The following is an 11,583-nucleotide window of genomic DNA, read 5'->3' on the forward strand; positions in this document are numbered from 1 at the left end:
TATCTGCAAATTCTAAAAGCAGAAATAAAAAAAATGCTTAATTATTCTAGAGTCTTTGTTTTTCTTTCCTTTAAAAGGATTCTCAAAGCTATGTATTTATTTCATTCAGTGTATTAATACATATTTTGTACACCTAAATGTCTATAAGTTAGCTCTATGATCTTCTTACATATTTATCATTGATTTCATATGTCATTATAATTCTACTCACAGGCTTCTGCACTGCAGACAAGATATCCACTCCCTGGTTAATAACCAGCTTGTAAAGCTGTCTGATATGCATATGTTTCTTCTGAGCATTCAAAAGGTAAGCTTTGGCATGGTGCACATCTTCAGGGACCACAGTTATTTCTGGAAAATCCAGTTCTCCTGATTTTGATAGACATTCCAGCTGGAATATATTAAACTAAAAATCAGTGTTTATTTTTAATGTGAATGGAAGCTTACCATTACATCCTTGCCGCAACATGCTATTAAATTTGGGTTTCGATCTTACAATTAAGACCTCAAAATTTCGCACAGTTTTAGATCGTAAGTTTTATTCTGATCACCAGATGTTAACGCTGTTCATTTGAGGAAAAAGATTACAGACAGCAAAATAAAAAAATAGATTAACAGCAAAATGAAGGCATGCATTAAAGGATTTTACTCACTTCTTTCTTAACATGATGGAATCTAAGTGTCTTGTTGAAAATCTCATCATATGCTGTCATTGTGCTCTTCACCATTCGATGAAGTTGAATAAGCTCACTTATTCTTTCAGAATTCTCTTTCACGGGAAATCCTTTCTGACTTGGCAACTCTAATAATTTCATCATGTACTCAAGCTCAGCATTCAGTTGCTAGCAGAAAAGAAGTAGAAATTACACAAATCTATTTGCAAGATTTCCCTTACACTTGAAATATAACAACCTCTGAATGATAAATTATCGTAGGGAAAACTGCATAAAAGATCAAGTTCCTTTCATTTGTTAGCTAGACTGACTGACTGCTGTGTTGTCACATGCAGCACAAAATGTTTTGTAATATGTAAGACTACAGTATTTCTAAGTCTCATACTAAAAAGCTGATATACTCTTTTCAGCAGAATGCAGCAGAGAGCGACCTCAACTCTCACAAATGAGAGAGGAACTGCCAACCCAGCAAAAAGAGCTTCTAAGCCAGTTGCAACCTATTAGTTTCTGCAGCTGTAGATCAAAGAGCACTCCTACACAGCTGTACTGCATGTGGACACCACCACCCTTGACAAAACAGCACAGCTTACCAGTTGACTTGCAGGACTGTGAAACACATAGCACGTGTGAAACTCATGATGATGAATTTGGGATTTTTATTAAATGAGTATCTACAGTTAGATTATTGTTAAGGAACCTGAATAAGTGCTCTGTGTCTCACAACACAAAAAGCTCCCCCAGCCCCCATGAACCCAGCTGAAGGAATTTTCAAAGATGCAAAGTAATATCAGACAACAAAATGGCAAGACAAAAACCTCTGAAAATGCTTCCAGGAACTTCATGTGCCCTGGAATACTCAGTGGCCATCAACATTTGTAACTTTACAAAAATATTTTCCATCAGAAAACTATTTTTTTTTTCCTATGTTTCCATTACCCAGTGAAAGACTCAAAAAGGCCAGAGAGGAAGAAACAGTAATACTACTTATACCTGAAGTCATGTAAAATTTTGGTCCTGTGTAGAGTCAGGAGTTAGACTCAATAATCCTTGTCAGTCACTTCCAATTCAGGATATGCTACGATTCTATGAAATGCTTCTTTAAAACATCTCCATATTCTTTTTCTTTTGTGGTTGTGAACGTCAACCACTGCCTAGAAACAGCCTTCAATCAAAACTGATTCAATGTAAAACTGACTCTTGGGGAAACAGGGACTGTCTGACTCACTAAAACTTTGTATTCAGAGAACACAAAAAACAGCATGATAGCCCTCAGCCTCTGACCAGCTCCAAAGCATATAGAATGACATAGGTTGGAAGTGTCTCCCTCATGTTTAGAAGCCCTGCCTCGAGTACTGGAAGGCGTCAATAAAGCAAAGAGAAGAACCTTCTCTTCTCCAAGCTGCCTCCATCTTTCTTCAGAGAAGTGCTCCAGCCATCTGGTCAAATTCACGATTCTCTTCTGGACCTCTTATAACTGCTACATCTTTCTCATGCTGGGAACCCCAGGTCTGAATACAGTACTCCAGATAGTGTCTCATGAGAGCAAGAGCAGAGGAGGACAGTCCCCTCCCTCACACTGCTAACCACCTCTCTCTTTTGATGCAGCCCAGGATACTGTTGGCGTTTTGGGCTGCAAGTACACACTAATGGCTCACGTCCAACTTTTGTCCATTAGAATCCTCAAGTCCTTCGCAGGGCTGCTCTTAATGAATTTTTTTCTCAGTCTGTACACATTTGGGATTACCCCAACCCAAGTGCTAAATTTTGCTTCTCGTTAGGTTTTTGTGTGTCTGCTTTTCAAGTTTGTCCGGGTCCCTCTTTATAGCATCAATTCATTCTATCTCATCAACTGCATTGATCAAGCTTAGTGTCATCAGCAAACGTGTTGAGGATGTGCTCAATGTCACTGTCCAGGTTATTGATAAAGATGTTGAAGAGCACTGGTCCCAAGACAGATCCCTAAAGGACACCACTTGTCAACAGCCTCCACTTGATCTTCAGACCACAACCCTCTGGCTGCAACCATCAAACCAATTTTTTATTCACCAAATAGTCCAGCCTTCAAATCCATATCTTTCCAATTTAGAGACAAGGATGTAGTATGAGACATGTCAAAGGCCTTGCACAATTCCAGGTAGACAACAACAACATAATGCTGATATTTCGTTTGTATGATGATTCAAACACAGCTAACATTATACAAAACATTCTGGGGACAATGAAGGTAAGATATTTTCTCCCTGACCTTATAAATACAAAATCTCTTTTCCAGAAAGTTAATATAAAATGTAAATAGTGTGGATCCAAATTCTGTCTGAAAGCAAGGTTAGTATATGATCATTCACTGCACCATTTGAACCGCTGTGCACTTCAGGAGCTCAGTTTCTTACCTGAAACTGTGGCTTCATTTGGTTAAGTTTTTGTTGTTCTAAGGCAATACAAACATCACTTCCAAGGTCAACTGTTGATGCAAGCATGAGTGCCTGTTGAAGAATCTGTAGCCCATGTGTAGTCTAAAAGATAATATATTTTAGTGATATTTTAGCAATATTTCAGTATTTCTGTACTAAATAAAAAAATTAGCCCATATCTAAATTTGAAAGAACTATCCCCGATACAGACATGCAAACGTTATCAGTAAATTTCATTAAAATAGATTATTAGTAGGAAAACCAGAGAGAGACTGAAATTATGAAGCCCTGTGACTAGAAGCTCTCAAATCTGTCCTTGTGAACATTTGAATTTAGTAGCTATAAAGAAACAAGTAAGTTTAGTAACTTAAGTTACAATAAGATGATGCTAAAAAAAATTGAAATGATGACTCATAGGGTTTGAAAAGGGACAAAGATCAAAATCATCATCATTCTTGATGACTACCTGGATAGTAAATCAAATTATGGAGAATTATCTTACTATTTCTCTTCCTAAAATAATACCTCTAATAGTTAATAGTCAAACTATTAACAATCTAGAAATAATTGTCACAATTGCTTTCCTTGTATTTTATTTACCTTATTTAGTTGCTCTTTCAATATCCAGCACTGTTGCTTGATGGGTTTTCCTTGATTAATTTTCAAATTCCAGATTGCCCAAAGATCAGTCAGTTCTTTCATTTCTTTACTCAAATTGATAATGGTTTCTTCTATAACTTGTACAGATTTTTCTACTTTTAATATTAAGCCCTCACTTACCTGGCAAATAAATAAGAACACACATTTTCCAACATTTGTATTTGTATTAAAAACATACAATAAAAACTCATAATATTAAAATATTAACAATATTTAATAAAAAGTAAATATTTTAAGATAGTTTCTTTGACAATTTCTGGTACTCTGTATGCATTTAAACACACCATTCTCTTAGAAATAGACATAGCTGAACAGATTTCATATACTGAGGCTATAACTACTATTATTTTTTTAAATCCAGAACAAGTCAGTAATGATTGAATTATTGCCATCTAGTAACAGTTTGAATACTCTCACAAAATTTGGAATTATTTCTGAACTGACAGAACTACCCAGAAACAGCCTTCTGGGGAACAGCAGCTGGATGATGAAAGGGACAAAAGACAGACCACCCTGTGTTGACTATAGCAGCACCAAAGCATGGGAGACTGTTCAGCATTTGAATATTTGGCAGGTTTTTATCTTTCTAACAGATCTCAAACACTGTAGAAAACCTGATAATGCTGTTGCTGCTTTCCTCATTCAAGACTTTTTCTTTTAAGAAAAATTGATTTTGTAAATTACTAGTTAGATCTGTATCACTTCCAGGCCTTTAGAGAAAGAATATCTGAAGATACATGTATACTTTAAGTAATTTCATAGAATATTAGAAGCACAGAATCATTAAGGTTGGAAAAGAACTCTAAAATCATTTAGTCCAACCATCAATCCATCACTACCATGCCTCCCAGTGCCACATCTGCAGGAGAGGCCCTCACCTTGCCACAATTTCCTTTCAGGCAATTGTAGAAAGCAATAACATCTCCCCTGAGCCTGCTCGTCTCCAGATTAAATAATCCCAGTCTCCTCAGCTGCTCCTCATGCGACTTCATTTTCAGACATATTCAGCTTACTGTTACTCTGAATAGTTTATCTTTGCCTGGCTGTATTCAGATCTGACAACACACACTTCAGCCCTCACTAGCTGCCTCAGTACCCTCCTTAAGCAATTTTTTTCCAGCATTTTATCATTACCATTTTCCCCTTCTCATTCTCTCAGCTCATTGTGATTGGTCCCCTTATCTCTCCCATAAAAGCAGAATTAACAGCTGCATATCCATGCTGCCTACATTGAGATCAGTTTAAGAGGCGTGGCATAGATAGTGAATCTCAAGCAATCAGCCCATGAAGAGGTGCTAGAAAATTAGATTGGAATGCCTAGGCAGTGCAGCTGACTTCAAGAAAAAATGTAAATACATTAGGAATGATTATGTATAAAGCAGCAGCTCCACTATCCATTTTCTTAGAACTGTATACACTTACATTGGTGAAGACCAATTTACATTGGAAGTAAAAAAGCCAAATATCACACATCTATGCTGCTTTCCAACATGAACAACATTTATACATCCACATATTATGTTTAGTACATGTTCTGGCTCACTAATTAATGGCCACCTCATTACCAAAGACAAAAATCTTTATACTTACTATAATGCCATTATCACTCATATAAATCTTCAATATCTTACAAATGTATACCTGCCTTAGTACCTTTAAAATCAGGTAATGGTGAAGTCACAATTCATCAGTCACAGAACTGGGATTGAACCCTATCAGAGGCGAACATCAAATGTTCATTGCAATTTATCAAATTACACTAATTTATATAGAAAACAAGTGACTAATTCCCTCCTGCTAGGGAAAAAAAGCATACAAAAGTAATTATTGATGAAATCTTACAGAATTCTTATGATTTCTGCCCTGTTTATATAAGCTTTTCTACACATCAGCTAAGATAGGATACACATCAACCCATGTACTTGACTGTTTGCTGCAGATTTTTTCAGAGATGTGCCCATAAGGATTTTGTTCTGTGCAACTAATATCATCAACAAGCACATCACCAGTGCAACCAAACTGGTATGGTTTCAGTAAAATTTCAGCTTTTCAGAAGCAAAAGAAACTGTGTCACTAGCTATATATTCTTTGTTGTCCTATGCAACAAACCCTCTTCAGAACAAGAGAATTTTCCCTTCAAACCTTGGGAGATAAGTTCTACCTCCAGAATTATTCCATGTATTTCATACATTGTTGTGTATTAAAATGTTTGATCACCTTACAAATATTTCAAGTTTTAACTTTCCCTCACTTTGATTTTGTAAACATTAACACTTCCAAATCAAAGTTTTTTTTTTACATCATTTTCTGAAAGTACAGATAACTAAATTTCTCAGAATGAGCATTTTATTTATTTTACAAATTGGGAATGAGAATTTTTTTTTTAATTATTTTTTCCTAGATTTAACTCTAATTTCATAGAAGCATCACAATCATTTCACTTTCTTCCTAACTTCTCCTCTTCCTTATACACGCACTGAAACAGAACCAATGCACTTTTGCTTTAGGCATGTTCTTTTATGAACGTTAGAAGAATTTATACATCTATCTATCATACTCACAGAATCCTACAATTTGAATTTATTCCATGAGAAAGGTGGTAACTCCATGAAATAAAAATCTCACCGTATTTACTAAATTAAGAAAAATGCGACCCAGATTTTCAATGGAAAAAAACTTCTCTATAGATTTTTGCCACTTTGTATTAACTGACTCCATTGCATTTTTATTTTCAGCTTCCCTGCTTGTTTGTATAGGCTCTGCTTGATAGAATTCCTTCAGATTTTGAATGTAGTCATTCATCTGTGAAAGATAGAAAATAAACATTCAGTTTTGCCACAAATTCAGTTGCTATAATCAGAAGGTATACAGGCACAATGAAGTTGAAGATAAAATTCAGATTATATTGACTATATTGTTTACAGATTTTAAAATCTATCTTCCTTCCCAAGACCTATAATAATACTAAACATTCAATTTAAGTAATCTGTAAACCAATAGCTGAAAAGCAGACATAAATGATATCTGTCACAGATGTTTACATGTATGTTATATACCAGCATAGTAGGCAATTGTTTTCAAATATCTGTTTAATATCAAGTAAATTATATTAGCAATAGCTAGTAGCAAGTGCGATCTAGTTAATGATTATTTAAACTCAAGGTATCAAATACTACTGCTATTTTTATCCAGTAGGTTCTACTCCATTGTCAATTTCTCTCTAAAGAAACAAGTGTTGTAGAATATTAAAACCAACATTACACCAAAATAAAAATTAATTGCCTTGAGCATCATTAACACAGAATTATGTTATTGCATGGATTATACCTTCCCTCTTTAAATCCATACAAATTAGCACTTCAGTAGAAACACAGATTGTTATAAATACCTATAATAACGTACAAGTATATTATCATAAATATTTAAGATATGAAAACAATCAGTCAATTTTTATTATGTGTATAATGAGACACCAAAAGAGAGCACGCACATGAGAAAAAGCAAAAACTCAATTATAATACTTCCTATGACAATGATTTAAATCACTAGAAAATCTGTACATTGGCTAATTATTATGGTGATTCAAGTTCTGTATTATCTGGACAAGGGCCACTTGTCCAGATTATACAGATCTCCTTTAAAGCAGAAAGAAGCTTACAAATACTTATAGTGCTACTGTAGCACAGCACTTACAGGATTTGTCTTATTTAAAATAAAGCAAATGTTTTCGATTACAAGATTTTTCACCATTGAAACAGAATAAGCAGGAAGCCTGTACCTCCGATGAAGACTTTAAGAAGGCCACATAAGTTGTTAGAATTTCTGTTTTTGTATGAATGTTTCTTTCAGCTTTTTTCAGTTCTTCATTCAAGAAGTCAGTTTTGCTTTTAAAAGCTGCCACTTGCTCCGGTTCAAATTCTTTCATGTCTTTGATGATTCCCTCAGCTTCTCCCAGTTCACATGAAGTTTCCTTTCAAGATACAATTGAAAACAAAATGTGTAATGACAAGAAAGCATTTGTGGATATTGATAACACATTGTTAATTTTCATTAGCATCACTATTTTTCTGTACAATTCAATTACTTCATTGAAGAGCTCAATGTCCCCATTATGTGCTGCAATAAAATATTACAAGGAAGAAATGGTTTAACACTAAGAACTGTATATGTCATTGAAGGTAGCCATTAAGATTGGAAAGGAACAGATGAAGTTAGCCACTTCATAAAGCAAGAACTAAAACAAAGCGTTTTACAGAGGAACACTGCCAACCAGAGCAATAAACAGCACAGAATAATTTTCTGAACTGATTTCTGAGTCTAACTCCCTCTTAGCAGCTTCTGTTTGATATGTATTTCTTTTTAAAAGAACATTATGTCCACTCTAGAGTTATACTGGGTTTTTGTGAGTCTACTGCTGTAGTTGTTTGCATTTATTTCCAAAAATATTTAATGTTAATAAATCCGAGAACTTTTTTTTTTTTTTTTTTTTTACCTTTATTTGATTTGCCAGCTCAAGGTGTTCATTCAAAATTCTTTCCAACTCTGACACATGGGAACCAACCTCCACATTAACTGCAAGCATCGAGGTGATTTTTTTAATTGACTGCGATACCTGTGTTTGAAGAAATTATTTATATAGCTAGTTTACAAGACAAGAAGTATATAGACAAGTATAGGAAATCACTTTACAGTGAAAAAAAGTAGTAACGCTTATCTGGTACTGTTTAAAACTCTGTGCTTTGTACACTCAGAGAAATTAAGAATAAAATTCTACTATTTCACACCTAACAGTACAGTCAGAAATAGAAGAAAACATTCCCATCTACACTCATTTTACTGGCAGTTCTTTTCTTTGTCCCACGTATTCCAGTCTTGTTAATTCAATAAGACAACTGTATTAAAATCTAAGTACAACTACATTGAAATACTTTTATTACTATCCATTTTACAAAAGCACCACACTGATAACTTATTTTTTTTTCCCCAGAAAGTACATTTAAAGCTTCTCTCCCAAGCTAAAAGACCTATTACCACACAGATTCGTGTACACAGTGTTATTTCATTGTCACGATAAATGAATTTCTGGACAGTTGAATTTAGCACTTTAGCACTTCTTTGGAATATATTACATTAGGAGAAGGTTGGAATGGAGAGTGTTTTGGTTGGGAGCAGTGTAACAGTGAGCACAGTTCCATGTGATAAATAATCATGTATTAGGACTCAAACTTCCAAAATGTTTTCTAATGGAAGATTGGAAACAAACTGCAGTATTAAACTAATAGAAAAATTAAGATTTAATTTTTAAATAAGAACTATCTTTATTATTGAAGCTTTAGCTTAGTATCCCTGATATGCTGCTAACATCACCGCTGCAAGAACTACAGCAGGTAGCAGCATCTCTTATACTTTCAGCTAAATTCAATAGTATTTTCTTTGTGTTCTAACATCCGAGGCCACTTGTATGGAAAGCATGTTCTAAAGGACTAAGGTACTCCAGATTTTGTCATTTGACTTAGAATTGTTCATTACAAGCATCATGCAAATATTATGAAATATCAGATTACAGACTGAATTATTCAGTCATCAGATCTCACTACTTTTTTTTTTTAATTATTATTTTCTACACTCCGGGATTTTCTTCATACAAATCTTGTTAAAAGATTACAGTGTTTTATTTTGATGGCTGTCTTAGTTTTAATTTACATATGATACCTTATTTAGGAGTCATGTGTCTATTTCATCCCCGACAAATCATTAGAAAGGTCTGCAGTACTAAAGAATATTTAACATATTAAAGAAGGCTGTGAACTCCTTAAAGTATATTGTCATGAATTAAAAGAATTATTTTAGTGAGCAGAATCCACTCTTTCAACCTAACTGGAAATTTGCTGCACTTCAGTCACCACACTTATTAACCCTCAATTTTGCCATAATTCTATTTCATATACTGCAGATGAAAATAAAGTCAGAAACAGCGTAGCAAACTTGTAGGTGGGTCCCAGTCTTACATAGGAATTACTCTCTTTTCCAAAAGAACAAATTTTTAATAGCTATTATCTAAGCTTTATTAAAAATAATTGGTAAAACATTCTCATGAAAAAAAATCCGCATTTACATCTAATAGCACACTAGTTTGTTAGAGAGCATGCTATTTAAAATTGAGTCAAGTTTAATATTCACATAGTTAAACAATGAAAATGCAATGTACTGGTTGTGAATACAATAACATGAAGGCATGTTACAGTGTACCTTATTTAGATGATCTTCAAGTGAGGCAGTCCATTGTTGCTTCTTCAACACGAGTTCTTTATCATCTGGACACTGCCTGATTAGTTGATCCTCTTTTACGTTGACATTCTCTATCATTCTCTGAATCCCTATTACCCAAGAGCTAAAATGGATCAGTGCAACTGTTAGTATTTCTCAGCTTTATTCAGCAAGCAGGCTTTTAATGATTAAGCAAACAAACTTCCTGTTGATTTGCATGACAAAGGATTTCATGAGAATTTTAAGCTCTGACCCTTACAAGAAAAATAACTAAGAGAAATATTAAAATGAAGGCCAACAAAATTGATCACAAGTAATACACTGGTATCACATCTCCAAAGAAATCATTGGAAGTTAGACTCACATGCTCTATAGCCTGATCCAATGAGAAACACTTTATTTCATGAACAGTTCCAGTGATGTTAGTAATACTACCTAGAAACTATCTAGAAACTGAGACCACAAACAGAAAGCTCCTAGAAAAGAGTAAAAATACATTGCGTGTCACTTCTACCATAAAAATGATGTTTTCTTTGGAACTACAGTATTATTACAGTAGGTGAAGACTGTCACATACATTGTAAGCCAATATTTCTTTGAAGATCCTACATTAACAGGAGAAAAAAAAGATATCAGCTGACAAAACATTTGCTTATCTTGTGATTTAAAACATTTAGTATCAGGTAAGCAACTCACAGTCTGATGTTTGAGGCAGTTCTCTTCAAATTGTGAAGAGCTTACTTCATATAACTAAAATCTGAAGTGCTGAAACCCAGAAATCAATTGATTTACTACTGAAATTTTTTACTACTGAAAACAATAATGAGAATTTCTTGTTAGACGAACATTCAAAATACATTTTTTTGTTTGTTTAGTTTCACCATAAACTTACTTTAATGCAGATACTCATACAGGGTTTCTTTCTTTGTCCCCTAAAGTTAAAGAGGAAATTCTGCTGGCTGCAGATAGGACTCAGTTATATTAAATATACTTTTTTGCTGCATTCCTATTTTTCTAGCTGGCTTTAATTCAAAAACATATGAGCTCAAAAATCAGATTTACCATTATTTTTATTTGAAATATTCTAAGTCTGTAAGTACTGCCTTCTATCCAGTTCTGATCCTATTCCAGTGTGAGTATTTTCAGCATTTTAACCTACTTGGACTATAATTTAGTATAAGGCTGTAATGCACTTTAAGAGGATTTCAAAGTAATACAGAAATAACACCATATTTCTTCATTTATACCGTATGTTGGACTTAAGGCTAGTGACACTGACCCTAACCTTAAGCCCCCCCTTGATGTTAGTGTATCAGTATCAGACTTTTTAAATAATAAATTACCAGAGCTGTGGTAAACTGCATATAAATTGAGCGGCTCATAGAAATGAAAGTAACAAAACAATGCAGAAGCATTTTAATTCTCTTAATGTTTAATACTCTCTCTTTGTTCAAAGCTATAGACTAGTACTACACATGGCTAGTCATTTTGATATTGCATCAAAGTGGGGTTTCCTGTGCTGTCATTAAGACAGGACATCATTATGGGAAAAGTCAGTAAGGTGTTAATCA

The 11,583-nt window shown here is 34.1% G+C and overlaps 1 protein-coding gene across 1 annotated transcript in view; it reads right to left on the minus strand.

Moving 5' to 3' along the window:
* The window catches only part of CCDC141 (coiled-coil domain containing 141), a 47,517-nt gene that overhangs the window by 18,263 nt on the left and 17,671 nt on the right, over positions 1-11,583 (minus strand). Inside the window, exons 9-16 of the mRNA XM_031601132.2 lie at positions 9,995-10,136; positions 8,238-8,357; positions 7,524-7,715; positions 6,371-6,547; positions 3,686-3,865; positions 3,065-3,187; positions 654-842; positions 212-391 (exon numbers count right to left, since the gene is read on the minus strand). Of these exons, the coding sequence (XP_031456992.2) occupies positions 212-391; positions 654-842; positions 3,065-3,187; positions 3,686-3,865; positions 6,371-6,547; positions 7,524-7,715; positions 8,238-8,357; positions 9,995-10,136 (1,303 nt within the window). The remainder of the gene's footprint in view (positions 1-211; positions 392-653; positions 843-3,064; positions 3,188-3,685; positions 3,866-6,370; positions 6,548-7,523; positions 7,716-8,237; positions 8,358-9,994; positions 10,137-11,583) is intronic.

This window comes from Phasianus colchicus, chromosome 7 (assembly GCF_987193195.1).
Source record: "Phasianus colchicus chromosome 7, bPhaCol1.hap1.1, whole genome shotgun sequence".
In the NCBI taxonomy this organism is placed as follows: Eukaryota; Metazoa; Chordata; class Aves; order Galliformes; family Phasianidae; genus Phasianus; species Phasianus colchicus.